The sequence below is a fragment of the Balaenoptera musculus genome, chromosome 18, assembly GCF_009873245.2.
Source record: "Balaenoptera musculus isolate JJ_BM4_2016_0621 chromosome 18, mBalMus1.pri.v3, whole genome shotgun sequence".
Taxonomy (NCBI): Eukaryota; Metazoa; Chordata; class Mammalia; order Artiodactyla; family Balaenopteridae; genus Balaenoptera; species Balaenoptera musculus.
In genome coordinates this window covers 70,006,441-70,031,016 of record NC_045802.1, presented here as the reverse complement: position 1 = coordinate 70,031,016, position 24,576 = coordinate 70,006,441, and the positions used below count along the sequence as shown (strand labels likewise).

The window sequence follows — 24,576 nt, the reverse complement described above, 5'->3', positions numbered from 1 at the left end:
ACGCTCCAACCAAAACATAGACTGGCTGAATGGATAAAAAAAACAAGACCCGTATATATGCTATCTACAAGACACCTGCTTCAGACCTAGGGACACATACAGACTGAAAGTGAGGGGATGCAAAAAGATATTCCACGCAAATAGAAATCAAGAGAAAGCTGGAGTAGCAATTCTCATATCAGACAAAATAGACTTTAAAATAAAGACTATTACAAGAGACAAAGAAGGACAGTACATAATGATCAAGGGATCAATCCAAGAAGAAGATATAACAATTGTAAATATTTCTGCAACCAACATAGGGGCACCTCAATACATAAGGCAAATGCTAGCAGCCAGAAAAGGGAAAATCGACAGTAACACAATCATAGTAGGGGACTTTAACAACCCACTTTCACCAATGGACAGATCACCCAAAATGAAAATAAATAAGGAAACACAAGCTTTAAGTGATACATTAAACAAGATGGACTTAATTGATATTTATAGGACATTTCATCCAAAAACAACAGAATACACTTTCTTCTCAAGTGCTCATGGAACATTCTCCTGGATAGATCATACCTTGGGTCACAAATCAAGCTTTGGTAAATTTAAGAAAATTGAAATCGTATCAAGTATCTTTTCCAACCACAACACTATGAGACTCGATATCAACTACAGGAAAAAACCTGTAAAAAATACAATCACATGGATGCTAAACAATACACTACTAAAAAACCAAGAGATCACTGAAGAAATCAAAGAGGAAATCAAAAAGTACCTAGAAACAAATGACAATGAAAACACGATGACACAAAACCTACGGGATGCAGCAAAAGCAGTTCTAAGAGGGAAGTTTATAGCAATACAATCCTACCTCAAGAAACAAGAAGCATCTCAAATAAACAACCTAACCTTACACCTAAAAGAATTACAGAAAGAAGAACAAAAAAACCCCTAAGTTAGCAGAAGGAAAGAAATCATAAAGATCAGATCAGAAATAAATGAAAAAGAGATGAAGGAAACAATAGCTAAGATCAATAAAACTAAAAGCTGGTTCTTTGAGAAGATAAACAAAATTGATAAACCACTAGCCAGACTCATCAAGAATAAAAAGGGAGAAGACTCAAATCAATAGAATTAGAAATGAAAAAGGAGAAGTAACAACTGACACTGCAGAAATACAAAGGACGATGAGCAACTACATGTCAATACAAGCAACTATATGTCAATAAAATGGACAACCTGGAAGAAATGGACAAATTCTTAGAAAAGCACAAACTTCAGAGACTGAACCAGGAAGAAAGAGAAAATATAAACAGACCAATCACAAGCACTGAAATTAAGACTGGGATTTAAAATCTTCCAACAAACAAAAGCCCAGGACCAGATGGCTTCACAGGCGAATTCTATCAAACATTTAGAGAAGAGCTAACACCTATCCTTCTCAAACTCTTCCAAAATATTGCAGAGGGAGGAACACTCCCAAACTCATTCTATGAGGCCACCATCACCCTGATACCAAAACCAGACAAAGATGCCACAAAAAAAGAAAACTACAGGCCAATATCACTGATGAACATAGATGCCAAAATCCTCAACAAAATACTAGCAAACAGAATCCAACAGCACATTAAAAGGATCATACACCATGATCAACTGGGGTTTATCCCAGGAATGCAAGGATTCTTCAATATATGCAAATCAATGTGATACACCATATTAACAGATTGAAGGAGAAAAACCATATGATCATCTCAGTAGATGCAGGAAAAGCTTCTGACAAAATTCAACACCCATTTATGATAAAAACCCTCCAGAAAGTAGGCATAGAGGGAACTTACCTCAACATAATAGATGCCATATATGACAAACCCATAGCCAACATCGTTCTCAATCGTGAAAAACTGAAAGCATTTTCACTAAGATCAGGAACAAGACAAAGTTGCCCACTCTCACTACTGTTATTCAACAGAGTTTTGGAAGTTTTAGCCACAGCTATCAGAGAACAAAAAGAAATAAAAGGAGTCCAAATTGGAAAAGAAGAAGTAAAACTGTCACTGTTTGCAGATGACACGATAGTACACGTAGAGAATCCTAAAGATGCTACCAGAAAACTACTAGAGATAATCAATGAATTTGTTAAAGTAGCAGGATACAAAATTAATGCACAGAAATCTCTTGCATTCCTATACACTGATGATGAAAAATCTGAAACAGAAATTAAGGAAACACTCCCATTTACCACTGCAACAAACAGAATAAAATACCTAGGAATAAACCTACGTAAGGAGACAAAAGACCTGTATGCAGAAAACTATAAGACACTGATAAAAGAAATTAAAGATGATACAAACAGATGGAGAGATATACCATGTTCTTGGATTGGAAGAATCAACATTGTGAAAATGACTCTACTACCCAAAGCAATCTACAGATTAAATGCAATCCCTATCAATCTACCAACGGCATTTTCCATAGAACTAGAACAAAAAATTTCACAATTTGTATGGAAACACAAAAGACCCCGAATAGCCAAAGCAATCTTGAGAAAGAAAAACAGAGCTGGAGGAATCAGGCTCCTGGACTTCAGACTATACTACAAAGCTACAGTCATCAAGACAGCATGGTACTGGCACAAAAACAGAAATATAGATCAATGGAACAGGATAGAAAGCCCAGAGATAAACCCACGCTCATATGGTCACCTTATCTTTGATAAAGGAGGCAAGAATATACAATGGAGAAAAGGCAGCCTCTTCAATAAGTGGTGCTGGGAAAACTGGACAGCTACATGTAAAACAATGAAATTAGAGCACTCCCTAACACCATACACAAAAATAAACTCCAAATGGATTAAAGACCTAAATCTAAGGCCAGACGCTATAAAACTCTTAGAGGAAAACATAGGCAGAACACTCTATGACATAAATCACAGCAAGATCCTTTTTGACCCATCTCCTAGAGAAATGGAAATAAAAACAAAAATAAACAAATGGGACCTAATAAAACTTAAAAGCTTTTGCACAGCAAGGGAAACCATAAACCAGACGAAAAGACAACCCTCAGAATGGGAGAAAATATTTGCAAATGAAGCAACTGACAAAGGATTAATCTCCAAAATTTACAAGCGGCTCATGCAGCTCAATATCAAAAAAACAAACAACCCAATCCAAAAATGGGCAGAAGACCTAAATAGACATTTCTCCAAAGAAGATATACAGATTGCCAACAAACACACGAAAGGATGCTCAACATCACTAATCATTAGAGAAATGCAAATCAAAACTACAATGTGATATCCCCTCACACCAGTCAGAATGGCCATCATCAAAAAATCTACAAGCAATAAATGTTGGAGAGGATGTGGAGAAAAGGGAACCCTCTTGCACTGTTGGTGGGAATGTAAATTCATACAGCCACTATGGAGAACAGTATGGAGGTTCCTTAAAAAACCAAAAATAGAACTACCATACAACCCAGAAATCCCACTACTGGGCATATACCCTGAGAAAACCATAATTCAAAAAGAGTCATGTACCACAATGTTCATTGCAGCTCTATTTACAATAGCCAGGACATGGAAGCAACCTAAGTGTCCATCGACAGATGAATGGATAAAGAAGATGTGGCACATATATACAATGGAATATTACTCAGCCATAAAAAGAAACGAAATTGAGTTATTTTTAGTGAGGTGGATGGACCTAGAGTCTGTCATACAGAGTGAAGTAAGTAGAAAGAGAAAAACAAATACCGTATACTAACACATAAATATGGAATCTAAAAAAATTAAAAAAAGGGGTTCTGAAGAACCTAGAGGCAGGACAGGAATAAAGACTCAGACGTAGAGAATGGACATGAGAACATGGGGAGGGGGAATGGTAAGCTGGGACAAAGTGAGATAGTGGCGTGGACTTATATATACTACCAAATGTAAAATAGTTACCTAGTGGGAAGCAGCCCCATAGCACAGGCAGATCAGCTCGGTGCTTTGTGACCACCTAGAGGGGTGGAATAGGGAGGAAGGAGATATGGGGATATATGTATACGTATAGCTGATTCACTTTGTTATACAGCTGAAACTAACACACCATTGTAAAGCAATTATACTCCAATAAAGATGTTAAAAAAAAAAAAGTGAAGCACTTTTCTAGGCTGTGGTGAAAGAGGGATGTGCCAATGCAAGACGCTTAGAGGGCAGCATCATGAGAAGGATCTGACACCTGCTGTTCGTTCTGAGATGCAGATGGGTATGCAAGGACCCAAGAGAGGCTTTTGGGAGATAAGGGGCACTCTAAGTTGACAGCCAGCAAGGAAACAGGGACCTTGGTCCTACAACCTCATGAAACTAAATTCTCTTAATGTCAAATGACCAGGAAATGAATTCTCTCCAAGAATCTCCAGAAAGGAACAGAGCTTGCCAACACCTTAAGCCCTGGGAGACCCACGTCGGACTTCTGACCTACAAAAGTATAAGAAAATACATTTGTGTTGTTGAAGTCAAAAGATGAGTGTCAATGTTATAGCAGTGACAGAAAACTAACACAATGGCAGGTAGGATATGGAACTTAGGAAAATGTTTGGTCTCACTTTGTAACTCCTCAGACAGGGAATTTGTCAAAGGACCAAATCAGGGATCTCTGCTCCTATGGCACTGGGCCTCCACCTCCAGGCCCTGAGCATCATGAGGCACCAGATCAGACTTAACAATCTGTGTCTGAGGCCCAGGGAGCTGGGCAGCTTTTTTTGGGGGGGGGGGTCGGGGGGTAGGTTCTGATACCAAGAAGCATGGGATGGCAGCTTTAGCATCATGTCTCAAAACATGCTGAAAGTCTTTGAGAACCCTACTGTGGTGGTTTATGCTCTACAAATTTAAAATCTGTATCACAAATAAATTTGTTCCCATACGTTCCCTTCTCTTTCTGGTGAAATTTTACTTAAAAGATAACTGCTGAACTTGTCACATTGACACTATTTGATCTCAACACTATGATGTTATAACTACGCTCTTCTGGATTATCAAGGTGTGCAGATGATCTGGTCCAAGGCCAAGGTATTTCGGTGTCTACAGTAGAGCTGCAGAGTACAGTCCAAATAAAGCCAGACAGTTGAGAGAAAGTCATGTGCAGGTCTGGCACTTTCTTTGAGAATGAAAATCTTTAATTTTTATGTGTCCCTTGGGGTAAGACAAGATGCATTTATCCAAAATGGATGAACCTAACAGGCTAGAGCTCAGAAGAGAAGCTTGCACGACATGGGGAAGCTGGTGGTGCGGGCTCCTGAATGTGTTCTCCAAAACCTCAAGACATGTGAAGACCAGGATGAAAACACAAGCGAAGAGGCAACAAAGAAACTGGAGTCTGTTCAACACACTCGTTTACTGGAGAGGGCGCTAAAGAGCAGTGAATGCTCTTCTGTGCTTGGTGCTCGGTGCAGGGGCAGAGGGGATATTGAAAAGAAGTAAAGGGTGGCAAATACCAGGGGGCCCAGGCAGAGGTAAAGGAGCGGGCAAGTAGGACAGGACAAGGTATGAAGGAAGGAAGAGAAGGTGGCAAATGGAAGCTGACAAAGAAAGGAAAAACCAAAGGATGATTCCACAAAATAGTCTTGCAGACAATTATTCAACAATCTAAGAAAAATGCAACTGTGATGAAAAAGCAGGTCAAACAGTCCTAGGAAACACTATAAAGAGCCAGAAAGTCCAGTTCTCATGAGTAGTCATATACAATTCTTATACTATTTATTTAACAGTGTAGAAGTCAGAAATATCTGCAAGAAAAAAGTTACTAATATTTGCATATTAGGTGTGTTTTCATGTCTCTTAATTATTTTCATACCATGTGTGTTTACATATATAAATCAATGCTTATAAGGTTCTTTATAATCTGAATAAATGTATAAATGCATAAATTATATGAATATTAAATATATTTATATATAAATATTAAAAATTCTTCTGAATAATACCATGCAGAATGTAAAGTTCTTTACATCCATAAAGACATTCCAGAAAAAGAAACTAAGCTTCAGAAAAATCAAATGACTGTCTCAGGGTGACTGACAGAAACAAGTTAACCTAAGTTAACAATTCAGACAAGATTCCTATCCAACCCCAGAAGTGTCATAAAGTCCAGACTCATTCTTCTAGGAATAATTCTTCATTTTACAGCAATTCCAGATAAAAATAAGTGTTTTCAATTTAATGGGGACTTTTCACCATTGATTAGGAGTTATCTGGTTCTTCTCAGTTCTGCCACATGCCTGGTCACTGACACCATCTTACTCATCCTTGGGTACCAAAGCATGCTGATTCTACCTTGCAAAAGTCTTTAAAATGCCTCATAATTCTATTCTTATTCTCTCTCCCAGGACTATAATTTAAATAGCATCTAACCTGAGTTCCTCCCCATCAAGTGTCTACCCCAACCTGCTGGGCCCCCAGACACCATATTACTTTTCATGAATCAAAGCATTAATCATCTATCGCTCCCATGTTCAAACTGCTTCATGGCTCCTATACGCTACTTAACTGAGCACAAGCTTCACATTCAGGTTCAAAGCTCTCTACCAGATGTCCAGCTGTAACTCTCAATATATCTTCTACCACTTTCCCCACAGCCCTAAGACCCAGCGAAGACAAACCCGGAACCCCTCACTCTTCTCCAAACACACCCACGTGCGTTTCTGCCTCTAAACCATTCCTTGAATTTTTCTTCACTCAGAATTCCAAAAGTCTACCTCTTGGATTAAAAACCTCCTTACACCTAAAGATTTATGTCCAATGCTACCTTTTTCTAGAGAACTTTTAACCGCAATATTTAATTCCTACCTTAATGGAACCCTCATAGAAATTTGTAGAAATTTATAGTCTGCATTGCTTTATAGGCATTTGGTGTTTCTCTGAACCTTCCCACTCAGTGGGAAGCTGTAATATATTCCTCATCTTTTATAGCACCTTTAACAGCAAACAGAGAGTCTAGCAAATATACAGCACTTCATAGTATTTGCTAACTTGGATTCAATTAGCTCTTCCAAGTTCCTAAAACTGAAACTCTTTTTTAAATTTATTTATTTATTTATTTACTTATTCCTGGCTGTGTTGGGTCTTCGTTTTTTTTTGTGCTAGGGCTTTCTCCAGTTGCGGCAAGCGGGGGCCACTCCTCATCGCGGTGCGCGGGCCTCTCACTATCGCGGCCTCTCCTGTTGTGGAGCACAGGCTCCAGACGCGCAGGCTCAGCAGCTGTGGCTCACGGGCCCAGCCGCTCCGCGGCATGTGGGATCCTCCCAGACCAGGGCTCGAACCCGTGCCCCCCGCACCGGCAGGCGGACTCCCAACCACTGCACCACCAGGGAAGCCCTGAAACTCTTTTAAGTGATATATTTCAAAAGTGATTTAAAAAGATGTTTAAGAAACCTATATTTTATTTAAGTGTAATCACAGATATTCAGAGGGTTATCCAGGATGCCTTGAAGTACTAACTGAAAGTTTGTTTTTATGCAGCCAAACATTTGACTGTTCTCAAAGAAATGAGAACCAAAATGAGTGTACTCCTCGTTAGAAAATCGCACCCACAGGAACAATCGCTGGGCCAGACCTTTATGCTAGAGAAGTCCAAGGAAGATTCATGTGCCATGAGCCAGTGGAGACTCGGAGAAACAGACCACTTGTGATAATGTAAACGTCACCACTCTCAACCAGCACAACTAAAATAAGTATGTCTCTTATGATTCACAGTGTAAGGATCCCAATGGACTTAACTTTAAAAGGGCATGGTGCATCTCCTACAGCTGCTCTGAGGCTGGGCCAAAACAGTTATCCTTGCTTGACCTTTTGAGCTTTGGCTCAATAACAGGCACAGACTACATTAACAAAACAAAATTGCTTTCACTGCATCAAATGACCAACAAATACAAAGCCAGGTTATGTATCTATCAATCTCTCTATCTTTCTATCCACCCATCTATCCATCCCAGCTCACTTTTTGTGCATCACAAAATAATGTGTTATATAGACATATATAAGCATATTAATGTGTATTGAGCACTTACTTCGTGCAAAACACTTTTCTAAGTCTTTTGCATATGTTAAACCTCACAACAATCCCATAAGGGAGGTACTTTATTATTCCCATTTTACAGATGAAGAAATCAAGGCTCAGGAAGTTTATGTAACTGCCCAAGTTCATATAGCTGTTAAGTGTGGGATTTGAATCCTGGAAAATCTCCCCCAGAGCCCATAGTCTTAACCACTCTACGAGAGACTCCCAGAGCATGATTTTGTTCTCTTCACGGAGGTGGGGGAAGTCTCTGGAAGCTACTCTATTTCTGGAAATCACCTATAGGGACTTATCATAGAGGTAAAGGCCCAGGTGCACATAAAAACATAAAAGACGACCTGCTACATTTCTATCTTGCTGGCTATAATATAGGAATTATTTCTTGAAGACGGAATTGAGTAGCTAAACTTGAAGCACAGAACAGGCAGGCAAGCTGGCAGGACCGCCAGATAGGCTGTGTGTAAGGCTGTCCTCACTGCCCTTGCAACTGTAGCCAGCACATTCGCAGGGGCAGATTCTGCACCAGGCCTGGAGAGTAGGTGTCAATGAGAAACAGTCAGAAGAGGATGGAAAACGAACACAGTTATTTCATTCAGCCTTAAATAAAGAGACTCATTTCACCTTCTACAGGAATGCACACACTAGCAAACAAAACCGTGCCTGACTCAGTGCGGCATTTTGTACCAAGGAGGAAGGAATGTAGTGACAAAGATGGTAGGAGGAAACAATGAATCATTTCCCATGGGAGGTAAACAAAAGTATACATACCATAGCATTAGTTTTACAGAAAGGGACCCGATCAGCTTCCTCAAAAGGGTAGTTTTATCTGGCAACCAAAACTAGCTCACTGGCTGAAAAACTGCATCTTGCTTCTTACTTTTCCAATGAAATGGCGATACAAAAGGCCCGAAAAGTGTGTTCAGAACTCATGATATTGAAGAGGCCTTGCCAGAGGCAATCAAAGCCCGAGAAGCCAGGTAGCAGTTGAATTTGGAATGAAATATTAGACAATACTTAGCTTTCATTCCAAAGGGCTGCCCTTAATAACCCTGCAGCTTTTGGGACTGACAAAGCTAAAATAAGTTGTGGCATTCAATATGTTTGAAGGATTGAGCCGCAGCCTTCAAGGCTAAACAAACACTCAGAAGCACCTGTGCCCCTCCAAATTACTCATACGACTATATTTTTTTCACGGCCAAACAGCCTGCATATTAAGTATCCCCCCTGCACTTCTGGGCCCAGATGCCAAGGGAAAAAAAAACATTTTGCTATAAACTGATTCGTGATCTCTTTGTTAGTGTTGGACTCTCATTCTCAGCTACATTGTGGGTAAAATAAGTAGATTTTCTTTTCCTACGTATTTGCCAAACCCTGGTGGGAAGGCACTGTGTAGTCCTTTTACTGACAGAGTGTCTGGATCATTCACAATGACCTGACTGAGGTTCTTTGGCCCTAAGTAAACAGCTCGGTTATGTGACACTGGTTAGAGGTTAGGGGTATTCTCTATGAAGAAACAGCTTGACCCTTTCCAGTATCAGAATCCGAATCACTCCTTAAAAATGTGCAAGAGAAATGAATGTATTTTCACTCCACCCTTACAAAATACCAAGTTGCACCACAGCCAAAAAATTGGAGCAGCTAAAACAATACAAAAGCCATCGCTTCCAAGAAAATAGGGCCCTGCTTGTTTTTCCGATACAGTTTTCTGATATGTGCTTCTCTTTGTGAACTATATGCTCAGTATGAGAGGGCAAATCCACGTTCAAAGACACAATCTGCTCCGCTGGAATTTAGGGAAATAATATCCCCGTGTTTCCTTGGTAAAAATAAAATACAGGCCAGAAACTAATACAAGATTGTAAATCAACTATACTTCAATTAAAATAAAATAAAATAAATACAGGCTTACAGCCTGCAAATATTATGATTAATATTCGTGATTAGGGTAGGAGAGCCCAGCGAAATAATCCCATTTACGAGGCAGTTGGGAGATTTGGTCCGTAATACGGAACTAAAAGTAGAAGCTAAGTGAGATTATTATAATTAAGCGAATGAATCTTACACGTATTATTTCCACTGAAGTTTGGACCCCAGGGCGGAGACGAGCGTTACGAGACATGATTCCAGAACTGAGGAGCAAAAGGACGGCCTTCCCGGCGGCGAGAACTTCCAGGGCTGTAGGAGGGGCCGTCCCCACCCCTCTCGCCCCGGGAGCGCGTACGTCCCCGCCCCGGCGGGCGCGGCGGGCCACGCGGAGGGGACAGCGCCGCCCCCTTACCTGCACAGGTACTCCCGTCGTAGGTCTCGCACATCCACTCGTGGCACTCGCACAGGGGCCCGAAGTACACGCCGGGCTCGCTCACGTGACAGATGCAGACCCCGCAGTCGCACCGGCCGCGGCCGTGGCACAGAGCGCCCCCTGGGGGCTGCCCGGGCGCCCGGCACCGGCGCTCCGACTCGGCCCGGGAGAGCCGGCACGCGGCGCCCGGGCCTCTTCTGCAGGGGCGACAAACCACAGCGGGGCCACGGTCAAGCCCAGACACTGCCCCTTCTGCTCGGAGCCCACGTTGCCTCCCAGGGTCCACCCAGATCCCAGATCCCAAACGGAGACGTGCAACCCCGTGGATAGGAAGCCTGGGACCCCACGTTTCTCTGGAGACCAAGCTGATACCACCCACGGGCCATCCCTTAAGAAATGACCACGACGCAAAATGTCCAAGCGGTGACCTGCCCACCTGAGAACAGGACCGTCTTCCAGGTGGATTAGGTGATCCGGCCCTGCCTCTTGGCGTTTTGCCTCTGAATCTTACATGCATACTTAAATACAAATTAATCCAGTATATGACACTTGGCTGACTTTTCAGTTCTCTTTAAAAAGTCCCATTGCTAGCTGGTGGCCAGGGGCAGTTATTTTATGAAAAATAAGAGCTTTACATATATAGAAAGAGCTTTACATGTTATGATAGCATAGTGCCTAATGCTTTTTCAAGTTGCAATAAGCGATGCTTATGAACTATACTTTTAAAATGTAAAAGTTTAGTTATTGTGATGTGCCCCAAATTCTCTTTTAAAATGTAATGCAGAATGTAATACAGACCCCATGGAATAACTCTGCCCTATAGGCGGTGAGATCACACGGGTACACATAGGATGGCAGATAATCCTCCTGATGTGTATTGGAATAGGAGGAAACTATATATTCATTTAATGATTGTATTTTTCCAAAGGAAAAGCAAAAGGACAAGGGTAAAGCAATACACAGTGTAGATGTAAGGAAAGGAATAGGAACAGGTTGAAAACAGTTTATCCCGTGTCCAGCTTCCTAACTGCTCTTGGCTTAGGGCAGCCATCCTGAAGCTTGAGTCCTGCCACGCAAAGCAGGGCAGGTCTGTCTGAAAGAAAAACAAACCAGACTTACCTCAGAGATGGCGAGAAGCTTTGAGGAACAGCTGACAGCCCCGCGAAGAGAAGGGAGGACACCAGCAGCAAGAAGTTCCCGAAGCCTGCGGGACGCATGCTGAGTTTCCCGGCTGCGGAGGCCAGCAGCGCTGCTGCAAGGTGGCGCACACGGGGCCGGGGGTCGGGGAGGCTCCGGCGGGGGAGAGGTGCCACCAGCAGATGGCCGGGCAGAAGGACCCACAGACACCCAGGCGGGCAGGTCCGGGGCTCTCCCCGGAGCTGCAAGGGCGTGGATGAGCTGCCTGCTAGGATTTGGGCAGCAGTACTGCTCTGGGCGGGGTGCTGGTACGAAACCCCTCAAGTGGAGAGTCTAGGCAGGGAAGTAATTAGAAACAGTTGTACAAGCAGATGGTTTATTTTGACATAAAGAAAAAAAAGTCCTGTTCACGGATTTGAGAAAATCGTTTCTTTCTTCAAGTGCAGGCCCCAGAAATATTTGACAAGAGGATATTTGGGCTGGCTGATGTTAAAGGGAGAGGTAAAATAATCCCTGCGATGGGAAGGGGAAGGGGGAGGTCGGTGATGCCAGCAAGAACACTTGCGGAGGGAATTACTTTCACCACATGCTTTTCAAAAAGATGCACAGTTTGGCTCTTTGGGGTATGAGTTGTGAGGGGCAAGCAAAATTGATAAATAGCACTTTTTTTGGACTTTTGATCCTTTGTTTTAAATTATGGGTCTCTCGTTTCTTGATCCTTTAAAGAGAGTGTCATGTTTCTAGTTGTTTGGGCCAGTAGTTTATCACACCACATTTTTTCTTAACTTGGACAGTTCAAACTGTAGTTGTCCCAAGTTCACCCTATTCTCTGCCACGGATCAAGTATGAGAAAATAAAATGTGTGATTAGTGTCAATGGCACTAAAAAATCATCAGTGTCATTTATGAAACACATACTATGTGCCAGTCGCTTCATATATTTTATCTCCAATTGTGACAATAACCACACATTCGTTTACTCGTTAGACAAACACAGGTTTAGCATCTGTTAGGTACCAGGCTCTGGGCCAGATAGAGGAGACACAGCAGGGAATTAAGGAGACAGGATCCCTGCTCTCAGAATCCACTGGGCTAGCAGACATAAAACAAAATCACAAATATAAAAGGAAGGAAGGTTGAAAGTTATTTCTAGCTTAGCTCCAGGCATCTGATCTAATCAAGATGGCATTTGAGCTGAAGGCTGAAGGAGGAATAGAAGTAAGTTGGGTGGAAATGGGGAAGAGGTGGCAGAGGGTGGGGTAGCATTCTTAGTCCCATTATAAAGATCAAGAAACTGAGGGCAAAGGATGACCTCTTGCTCAAAACGACTGATTTGCTCAAATTCACACAGGAAGTTGGGGTTCAGCTGAAAGCTGTGAGCCCTCAAACCTCCCACATTGTCCCCTCCATTGTGCGGTCATCTGGGAGAGGTGTTGTGGAAGGTTTTAGGGAAGGGAAGAAACAGTCTCCCTTTGCCGTAAGAAGACCTTTAGATGCAGTGGATCCTCATGAAATAGAACCATCCAAGCAGTGGCCCTGGTCTTAAAATCAAGGACCACATAACAGGATGAGATCTCTCCTGTCATTTACGTGAACAGATATAAGACCACCCCCAATATTTACCCACTGGGGCAAGAAGGCAAAAGGAGGTCTCCTGAACAGAGCCCACACTTTTTCTCCTGCTTCACCGGACTCCATCTGTACCAGAAGAGGCTCTGCCTGGGGCACATCCTTAGCCCAGGCAGCTAAGCCTCCTTCAAAGGCTGACCCTTGGTCGACCCTTGGGCCCAAGCGTGTACACGCTGGTGGAGGGATCTGCCACCCGGAGGATAGGCTGGGGAGAGGTGTGCAAAGGCCAGAGAGTGGTCTGGGCAGGGAATCCGGGAGTCATGGGTACCCACAGTGTGGTTTAGAAGGAGCCTCAAACGCTCACTGGCAGGTGCCCTGGATCACGTGAAGTACTCATCCTGTAGGGGAGGAGGTATGTCTGGAGAAGAGACAGAGGGAGTCACTAAACCAGTCATTTCCTAAGTGTGATATCTGTGAACCAGCCACAGCAGCAGCTCCTGGGGACTTGCTACAAATGAAAGTTCTCAGCCCCATCCCCAGACCTACAGAATCACCGGCTACATTTTAACAATACTGCTGAGAACACTATTTGCACATCATATTTGGGAAGCTTTGCAAGCCCCAGGGCCCAGGGCTGGGGCCACGGATGCCTGGATCTAAGGATGGTAGCCACACTCGCTCCTAGTTCAACTCCTGGCATCCTGTTCCTTCCTGGCCACGTTGTAACTCTATGAGGACGTAGGAACAGGCTCTCCTGCCAACATCTAAAAACCTTGGTGACTCAGAGAATATGGGAACCATAGAAGGGAAGCATCAATTCCAAAGCCTCACTAGGAATTTGCAATGAAAACATGGAACTTTTAATAAATGAGTCATGTATTACTTTTTGCGTATTTTCTGAGGGGAAAAAAAGAATCGTTGTGGAATAGGGAACTGGTGTTTGAACATTTCTTTCAGGAATTAAAACATTTCTTTTAATCTCCTACAGTGTACCGTGCAATGAGGAATATTATCATGAGGAGAGTGCAGCTGTGAAGCAAAGACAATATGTTCCAGGTGACTGAAAGCATTGAAATATTCAGATCATTGTATCACTGCGACTCAGAAATAATATTCCCAGGAAGTTGAAATAGTTATATTGCAGCTGAGTTGGTAACTCAGTAGAAAGTCTTGGATCCACACAAACTCTGGCAAGATAAAAGAAAATAACTTAACATTTTCACTTTTTAGCAAACTATGATTTATTCTTTTTCTGCCAAAGTACCAAATATCTTGGAACGACCTACTTTCTTCCCTCTCCTAGTCTGCAGAAAACTGAAGGACACATGTCTCTTGAGGGCCAATGTGGAAAGGACCCAACTGCTGTGTGAAAGGTCCTGGGTTTCTCACTGACCCCAAAGACCCTGTGACAGCTCTGGGGGAAAGGCCTGGGGGTGTCCTAGTAACTGAAACCAAGCTCAAAAGGATTGAAAACATCTTAGTCCTTAAATATAGTTCTGAGTCATCAAGCCACAAAATCATAGAATCTGGGGTTCAAGAGGTATTTTAAAGGTCGTTTAGTCCAAAATTAAATTTATTGACAATGTACAGCACCCCTGCCAAATGATTAGGGACTGAGTCTACTCGGTAAGAATGAAAATTAAGGGAAACACACCCTTCCTGAGAGCAGCTCTGAAGTTTTTACCCCTTGGTTCCAGATCTGCTCTAAGAGGCCTTTTAAAATAATGTCCTGGCCATGAGCTGCTTAAAATATTTTAAGATGTCTAATATATGTGTTCCCCAGGGCCCCCCACCTGTCCACGTACTCCCCAAATAATTCTACCCTTTTCAAGATACGCATCATCGTTTCCATCACCTCTTCCTTGTGTATTACACTGTCAAGTCTCCAATAGCCTGGTTTCCTGAGCGTTTTTGCTTTGTCTGGTGTGGATGCTTCTGTAAAACGTGGCAGGCACCACTGAGACCATAAGGTAGGTGCGGCTGAAAGTGCGGGGAACTGCTGTTTGGGAAAATGGGCCTTGTACATGAGGGCAGAGAAAGACCAAAGAAAGGCAGACCATTCCAGATGGGTAAGGGGCAGGTGCCATAAGCAAGGGAACTTATATATGAGGCTTGTCTTGGATGATGCAGAATGAGTAGATCTCCACACCTGCACACCAGTATCTTAAAAGTTTATGCAGAGGCCTTAACGGAGCATATACGGTCCAGATGGTCTCGACGACACGTTGCTCTCTCAAGGTTGCATCCCTCTAAAGGGCTCTCACTGTGGAAAAGTGGACAGAAGGTACATTCCAAGGGCAGAGGAGGAGAGGAGGATGTGAGGGACCTCTGATTTCTGAGGTCCGGCTCACAGGTCAGCTGGTGGTCGCATCCTCACCTTGACCTCTACCAACTGGAAACGGCTGGGTGCTTTCACCATTCTTATTTCATATATTATATTTCTGCTAATAAACTGAAGACCACATTAACTTTTTGACTGTCTCATTACTCCCGTCGTGTGCTTTTACAAGTGTATGTGCCCCAAATAGAAGTCAATATTTATCCTTGTTAAATTTTATTTAGGCTCAGTTCTTCTATCCAGACGGTCAGAATCATTATGGATACAGATTTCATCTTTCTCTCACCCTTTCCAAAGTAAATATGATTGAGCATGCTTTCTGTGTCTTTCTCCAAATAACTGATGAGGTAGCTGAAAAAAATTAGGGTGAGGACCAAGCTTAGGAGAGACCTTTCTTCAAGACAATAAGAATCCCTATATCTGCACATTCTGAATGTGAAATCTAACCACTTACCAGTGTCCTGAGTTGTATGGAATCAGCCCATGTCTTCATTTTGTTCACAAGACTGTTATGAAAGTTCCCATCAGTTGCCATATTAATCTTAGTTTACCAGGTAAAACTTGGGCTTTTACATGTTTTTGCCAGGGCCTAAAACAGTACCCAATACATATTATATACTCCATACATATTATATTTCTGTCATGAATAAATTAATTGGAAATGATGCACAATATGAATAATAGACCTAGGAGTCAACAAAGGATGCAGGTGATATAGAGGATTCTGGATCAGTTGTCAGGTGGCATTTGCAAACTTTAGTAACCTCCTACCATCATGCAGATACAACACGAATCCAAATAACACCAGATCCTCTTCCTATATTCCCAATTTTTATTAATTATATCATTTTACTGAATTCTTATAGCCTTTATTCTGAGAATTATTTTTGGCTCCTGTCTACAATTTACCTGGATTGTCCAGTAAATCACTGAATCATGTTGATTCCTCCTGCTTCAACATGTTTATTTTTACTTTTATTTTGCACACCATTGCCATAGCCTCCAAACTGGCCTCACTGCATCCAGTCTCAGAGTTTTGTGATTTTCCTTATCCCACTCCCTAGGAGGTCTTTCTAACATGCAGTTTCCATCACACTCACTCCCTGTTGAAAAATATTTAATAGCTCCCCATTGTTTATAGTATAAAGCTCAAATACTCCAGCACTTCATAGAAGACACTTTATGTTTGGTATCCATAGTGGATGCTCCATCCAGATCCCCTCCCCAGGGCTTATGCACCCATCCCCTGGCTGAGGGCAGTATCAGCCGCTGACGGCTCACAGCTGCACCCCTTGCTGGAAATTGCCCTAGGCCTCAGGAACAGCCTCCCCTGCGGCTGATCACTCAGATCCAAGACGGTGCCCTAATCCCCACTTGCAACAGTACGGACATCCTAACACACCTCCCTTATGGAAACTGTAGAGCTGGACAGCTCCATCATTGTGATTCACGTCGACAAGGCGGGAGAAGTCTCAAAAATTGAAGACAGCGAGATGTGTGAGATGTGAGGCTGAGCAAGATTTTTCAGACGTATTTATTGGTTTACTTATTTGTTTATTTATTTATTTACTATTCCCTTCCTCCTGTCCTTCCTTCTTCCTTCCTTTCCTTCCCCCCCTTCTTTCCTTCCCTCTTTCCTTGCTTCCTTCCTTCTTTTCTTCCTTCTTCCTCACTCTGTCTAAAGCTGCCCTCCAGACCAAGCACCCTTTATTCTGTCTTATTTTTTTGGCAACCCTTCCCAGGATCTAACATTATGTTTTTCCTTTGTTCACCTACTGTGTATAATCTACCTCTCCCCAATTAAATACAAGTTCCATGAAAGCAGGGACTTTGGCTCCTTTGTTCTTTGCTGTCACTCCAGTGCCTGGCACAGAGTAGCATCTCAACAAATATTTGCCTAGAAAATGACTAAGTGAATGAATGAATGAATGAATGACTTTTAAAAGTTTGATACACCTTGATTAGATTCAACAATTTGACCTAAAGCATGGTTTTTCAGGTTTAATGGAAGGGAAGAATTAACACACCATTATGAGATAAATTAAGGCAATTAAAATATAAAAATCATCAAGAAAGTTATATTTGCCATGAAAAAAATCAAGAAGGCTAATCTAGAGTCAGGTAATCAACAGCTCTTACTGATCTCTCCATATATGTGCCACACGAATTGTTCAATCACTTAGAGTCAAGTTTGAAGTAAAAAAAATCACAATTTCACTCAAAACTCACTTGGATAATATTTTCAGCTAAAAAGAAGTGTCCAGGTTTTCAAATAGTAAAAGGTACATCAAAGTTTTCAGGAAGGCTAAATATTCTGGGGCAGCAATAAAAATAAGTTTCAATTTCCAACAAAAAGAACTTTTCAGCTGAGCCAGAGCTGTGGAATAAAAAGGTGTCTAGTTAACACCTTTTCCAGGCATTAGTGCAGAACCAGAAGCATTTTTTTTTCCTCCCACGTAGTAAAAACACCTGGAAATATTAGGCATTTCTGGGATAAGAAATAATCTTTCAGTCTTCTGAATATTTTTACAGTTCTGGTTGATGCGGAAGGGAAATTTTGGGGAAAAAATATAGAGGAGGTTTTCACTGACTTCAGGGGAAAAAGATTTATCACTTCAATATTATTTTACCCTAATAGACTCTTAATTCTTAAAGTCATGCTCAACGGTTAATCAGTTAATAACAACCGGGAAGATAAACTCAGGAGCCCACAAGTGGAGAGGACACTGAACTGTTTGTTCAGAGAAGGTTTTCTGACACTGGCTCCGCCATCCACTAGCTGCCTGATCTTGGCTGGGTTCCTTAACCTGCTGAATTTCAGGTTCCCAAATGGCGTGGGTGAAGGGAACGTTGGTTTTCCCCAATTCTAAATTTCTGTGATTAGATTTTCTTTGTATATTTGTCCAAAGTCTTCCAATAATAAAGGGGGAATAGGAAATATATACATATAGACATACGTGTATATATATTTGTATATAAATATATGCAAGCGAATGTAAACAAATATATATATTCGCTTACATATGCACATCTATTAGAGATGGAAATGACAGAAAGTTGTAGTCTTCTGGTAATGGACATTTACATAGAGCTAGTGTACGTACCTAGTTAAAAAGAAGTTAAAAATATATTTCACTTATGTGTATTTTTATGTGAACTCTGTGCTGGTTGGTGCCTTTCTCACTATGCAGGCTGGTCAGTGACTTAGCCCCTCAGCTTTCTCTTCGTCATCACTACTCACAGTTTTTGTGCAGTGTACACCATACACGACCCTGTTTTAAAACTTATATTTATACGACTGTTTGCATTATTTTCAATATTATTCCAACAGGAGAAGAATCCATTCAACATAAATCAGAAAAAAAATAAGCAGACTAAAGGCACATTATCTAGGTGAAGAGAGATGCTTGGCAGGTTGCATGATAGCCCCTGAGTCAGGGGCCCTGAGTGTGTTTTCTGAGACATTGATAAGCATAATAATAATTGATAACAATTGATAGACATTGATAATAATAAGTGTATAAAAGCTCAGATCAGAGATGAATATTTTCCTACAATAATATGCAACTTATAAACTGAAATTATAGGTATAAAAAACATTATGTGGACTTTGATGTAATATGTTTGACTAGGCAGCTTGCAAACATTTTCTTATTGTGATGAAAATTGTCAGCAAACCTTTTTATTTTCATAAACAATGAAGAAATTCAGTTTCATAGAAATTTTATTTGATAGAAGCCTGGTAATCAATCTAGATAAATTACTGTAAATGGGATATGAATTAAATTGCCTTAGGAAAAAGGAGAGGGATCAAATGAGGTCAGTAACCAACAAGAAGATTAACTGAGTAGCTGAGGAAGAACTGGGATGAAAAAGCCAGTTGTGGAAGAGACAGCAGCTCATTATCTTGTCTTTGAGTAACTCACTCGATTTCTTCTCCTTTCACCTTCTGCTTTCCTCTTGACCTTGGCAGCACCATAAATTTTACTTGCCTTTCAAGCTCTGGTTGAAATGGTCAAACAGCTCATTCTTTTAGTTAATTTTGCACCTAAATCAGTTGCTTTGGCATTGTAGATTAGAATGAATCTTCACTTTTAACAGTTCTTGAAAACCTAAATATCTTTAATATTGTCCTGATGTGTTGAAAGGATATTTAAGCAATGGGAAAATTGAGTTCATTGTTTTGTAATTGTCATATCTTAAATTAACTCTCTTCCTAGGACTATTTACAACTGATTGGATATAAGCGTGTTTAGAAAGAGAGATGGCATCTATGTCTTTCAGTTAATGATAAAACTACAAATATATTTAAAAGATATTAATTACATGATTAGTTTTTACTTTTCATTGTGTTTGTTCTTCCAAAGCATTATTGCAATGTCTTAAATACCTAAGTTCTTTTTTTTTTTTGGCTCCACCATGCAGCATGAAGGATATTAGTTCCCTGACCAGGGACTGAACCTGTGCCCCCTGCATCGGGAGTGCGGAGTCTTAACCACTGGACCACCAGGGAAGTCCCTTAAATATCTAAGTTCTTTAAGATTGGTGACTTTACAAATAACTGAAAAATCAAGTCCATTCACTTTCATTGAGAACCTATAATGTGTCAACCATTTTCCATGCTATATTTCATCAAATATAAGATTCATTATTATTTTATGCACCACTGAGAAAGAGAAAATGTGGCCAACTAAACTGTGATGTGTTCTTATCAGTTAGATGTTTTATTTTATACTGATTGAAAGAGATCTTTTAGACTTATCTCTCTATATATATTTTTTATCATATCTCTCTATTCTATAAATCAAAGGGAAAGCACAAGTGAAATAAATTGTCCTTCTAGAGACTACATCAGCTTTCCAGTCAAGGTCATGACTCTTCTCAGGATGACCTATCACTGGCTAGATAAGGCAGTGGTGTGAGTGTCCAGCCATTTCCGCTCAATGTGGTGCCACTACGGGACAATCACTGTGTGAGAGCTGCCCATGGGGCTGGCACGGGGCAATGTCAGGCCGGCATAGTATTCTGATGGCTCCCCCTCCCCAGTCTTGCTTCCTCCATTTCCCTTCCCCAGGTGTTACTCCCCCCAGACCTTCTGTATTCCTAATTCCTTCTCAACATTTGCTTCCAAATCTGCAAAATTTTGCTTTTTCATCCACTTAAAATATCCTCTCTTTCCCTCCATGCAATTAAATCTTCCACATTTTAAAGGCTGACTTTAATTCAATGCCTTTCACAAGTCTTTTCAGTCTTCTCCAGCCCATGTGGATAATCTTGACAGTCTCAACTAATGTTGGACTTACAGTGACAGCTATTTAACTAATTCTTGCATTGTACTATAACTGCCTTATATATGTTGGTTGTAGTTTCTCAGCACCTTGAAGGCATCTACCATAGGTGGCAGACATTGTTGGTGCCCTGCCCAGGTCCCCTCAGTTTCTCAGATTCTGTTGGTATAAGTGGTGCCCCTTTGGTACACGTTCAAAGACCGGCACCCACAGATCTTCAGGACACTGCCCTCAGACTGTTGGGACCACTTTGTCAATAAGTGCAGAGAGTCAGACGTGCCTGGATGTTTATTTTTATTCCCTTACCTTCTCCTCTTCCCTCTCCCACTTACCCTCCCGAAGCCATTAACCAACGGCTGTTGGGTGAAAGCCCAGCAAATTTCCCTAGGTTTAGACATGTCTGAGGTGTAAGTTATAATTCAGCATTCCTTTACATAATCATGTTAAAACCTACTCTCTGTGAGTCTTATGCCTCAAATCGCTTCTTTTTCCTCTTTCTCTCCTGCTTCCACTTTGATCTACCCTGGGAGCACTTCTTTTAAAATTAATTGTACACACATATTCATCCCAGTGTCTGCTTCTGGGAAATTCAAACTAAGATACCATATCATATATTTTCCGTGTACCACATGTAGCACCTAATGTTATGTGGGATATCTTAGTTTAAACCACAAGCAATTGCTGCTATTCAACTGTTTATGACCAATGAAGATGGTAGCGATCTAATAGTTGTGATCTAATAATTGTTGCTCAATATAGAATGATTGATCAAGAGGTAATTAATTACTTAACTTGGAGAAAAAGATTAGGCTAGATTTAGCCACTGCCTTTGTGAATTAGAAAATTCATATAATAATAATAATAACAACATATAGGCATATACACAAATACAAAATAAAATTCATGATAAGCAACCATTTCATATCCACTTATAATGTGACAAAGGCAGGAAATAGGCTTAAATCAAGAAGAAGATTTCTGGTGACTATTTGGAAAAACAAATATACTCTTGGATCACTGGAAGGCTTTGAATAACAAGAAAATCGCTGCTGGAGTCTGCAATTCTAGTTAAAAAGATCCATTACATCAATGGCTTAATGTTATATAAACACAACAGCCAGATCATATCTGTACTTTTTATTTTGTTATATAATGTTGTGAAAATTTATAGCTAAAACAATTTTATAAGTTTTTTCACGGAAGGTTCTTATATAGAGAGGCAACAATACTTTTTGTATAATTTAGCTATCATCCTGCCTAGATGTAGATACTGAATCCAATGGGCTCTGCAGGCTTTTTCCAGTCTTACAATGCAAGGCTGTTTCAAAAATTAATGAGGACATACTTATTCAACATCATCCTCTATTTTATTTTCACACTAAAGTAGGAAGCTTCAGCTCCCTGGCAGTTTAGTAATTAGACATTATCACAGCTGTGTTTTGAGATTGCTTTCTGGTCAGGGAATGGAAAATTTTCTGTTCCTAATATAAAAATATTTGACAGCCTCACTAAAAATACCTTTCGCATCAAAGGGAAAATTATTCATACAAAGTGCTTAATCTTGGACAATTAAATTTGTGAACTAATTGGTATTTAGTTAATTCGTTAAACAAATATTGATTGAGCACCTTACTGGGTAAAAAAAGTACTAGATAAAGCAAAACAGGGATGCAAAGGCTTATAAGGTTAAGTTTAAGGGCCTTAAAATCTAAATAAGTAGACGTGTTTACAAATAATTACCATAAAAGACAGTATGGAAACAAGACTAGGACCAATTTATCCACTGGAAAATATTAATGTAGAATAATACATCAGGTGAATATATTCCACATACCTTTTAGAAATTTCCCTTGATTACTTGTGTTCTTTAAGAAATAGATGTGTTTTGATAGATTCAAGCTGAAAACATCTCAAAATCAACTTTGCAGGTTACCACTGAGATTAATGAGGTTGAATAGTTTTGGAGAGAAACCACAATGCATATTTCTTAAAGGATCCTTTTATTTACTTGATATTGTCCAAATGGCTTCATCTTTCTTTCCCCTTGATAATATATTTTCTCATTTCTTTTTTCTCTCTGTAGATATCTTCCATGAGCAAAAGGGCTATTGAATTCAAAGAAACCTGTGTTAGCACAAGATTCATTGACTTCAGAAAGTAGCATAAATCTGACTTTATCTTCTTAAATTCTATTTTTTTTAAATTTTGGGCCCAAACAGGTGCAATATTGTAATACCTGCAGAAATAATGTGATGTGAAATCAATGAACTTTCACAAGAAGCCTTGCTACTACGGTACTGGGCTTGAAGATATTGTATTATTTGCCAGGATAAACTACAACCCGGAGAAAAACAGATTACATAGGAATTACCTTCACTCATGCAACTAAACAAGGCTAGGAAAAAATATGCATTTCTTACAATAAATTCATAATCAATAATTTCAAATGGGTCCTTAAGATTACCAGTAATCATGTTCCCTAGTGCAGCCACTCCCCCACTGTCCTAGTTGACAATTTCCCAACTTATTTTTCCCTCAAACCTCCAACACATCCTTCCTCAATCCTTACCCTCACTTGATGAGTTTCTTCCTCTTTCACTGAAATAAAAAATAAAATCAATTAGAAGATAATTTCCACAAGCTCATGCCATCCAACTCCCCACCTCCCTGCATGTAGGACCTGACACTACCTCCTTTCCTGTTAATATGAATGAATGCATGAATCATCTGTGCTTCTTGGTCAGGCCAGCCCTCCTTTGTCTAGTAAACCTCAACCCTCTCTTCTACTCAGGGACATGCTTTACTTACTCATCATCTTCCTGCATCACCAAGTTTTCCCCATCCACTGCATTAGCAAAAAATGTATTGTTATGTCTCCCACCTTAAAAAGAATAATGATTGTCTTTTCTCCACTTCCTCTTTCAGCTCCCACACCATTTCTCTCCAAATGTTTATAGCAAAACTCTTTGAAATAATTGTCTATATATAGCTTCTGCATTCTCATCTCCCTGGCCTCGAAATGATTGTGTGTCCATTTTGTGTCGTGAAGAATATTTCCATATGGTTTCATTTGTTTAAAACTTAGCTTTTCATATAGTTGGTCTTTCTGAAATCTTCAGAAGAATATATTCCACATGGTTCTGTATTTCATGAAATGCTAATTATTTTAAAATTTCCTCTAAATAATAAAAAAGTGCTAACACTGGCCCAATGTGAATAGATTGTGCAAGGGTTTTTTTTTTCTTTTTTAAATGATAAGCTAATTAAATATGCAGAACTGGAGATTTTATTTTAAAAATGTGTGTATGTGATTTTTTCCCATCTCTTGGACTATAATTTTGTAATAGGGAATGGTTCTTTGGTTTGGGGGTTCTGATTTCTCTTCTAGAGGAAGTTTCATTCAGTTTTCTCTCTCCCTGTATTTATGTGCTTGTGTGTGTACGATGCGTGTGAAGACAGGACCACACACAAGCACCAAATCACTGTCAATGATTCTTGGTGGGTTCAATATCTGACTACAAAGCAAGATGCCAGCGCCTGAGTAAACTTTTCAACAAATGCAGCTGAGAGGATAATGTCCCCTGGGTCCGAGCAAGATGCTCAAATTTCCAAGATTTCCCCAAACCTGCTCCGATGGGAGCCCCAGGAAACATCAGGTGCAGCTTCCTGTCCGGGTATCGTTACAGCGCCTGGAGGTGACCCCTTTTTAAATGGCCATCCAGCCTCATGCACATAACGAAATATTTTAATGTTAAGAGAAAATGTGAACATGCTTAGAAGAGATCAATGTCACCGATGCCCTCATGATTTAGCAGCTTCATACTCAAGGGTGAAACTAGTCCGCATCCTCAGATACTGTGTCCAGTACGACAAGAGCACACGTACACGGGCCCCGCTCGCCCGT

General features: G+C 40.6%; 1 protein-coding gene across 1 annotated transcript in view; it reads right to left on the bottom strand.

Annotated features, from left to right (window-relative positions):
* ITGBL1 (integrin subunit beta like 1) overlaps positions 1–11,841 on the bottom strand; it is a 211,786-nt gene extending 199,945 nt beyond the window's left edge. Inside the window, exons 1-2 of the mRNA XM_036831493.1 lie at positions 11,461–11,841; positions 10,321–10,538 (exon numbers count right to left, since the gene is read on the bottom strand). Coding sequence (XP_036687388.1) covers positions 10,321–10,538; positions 11,461–11,558 — 316 coding nt within the window. The 5' untranslated portion in view covers positions 11,559–11,841. The remainder of the gene's footprint in view (positions 1–10,320; positions 10,539–11,460) is intronic.
* Positions 11,842–24,576: the final 12,735 nt, after the last annotated feature.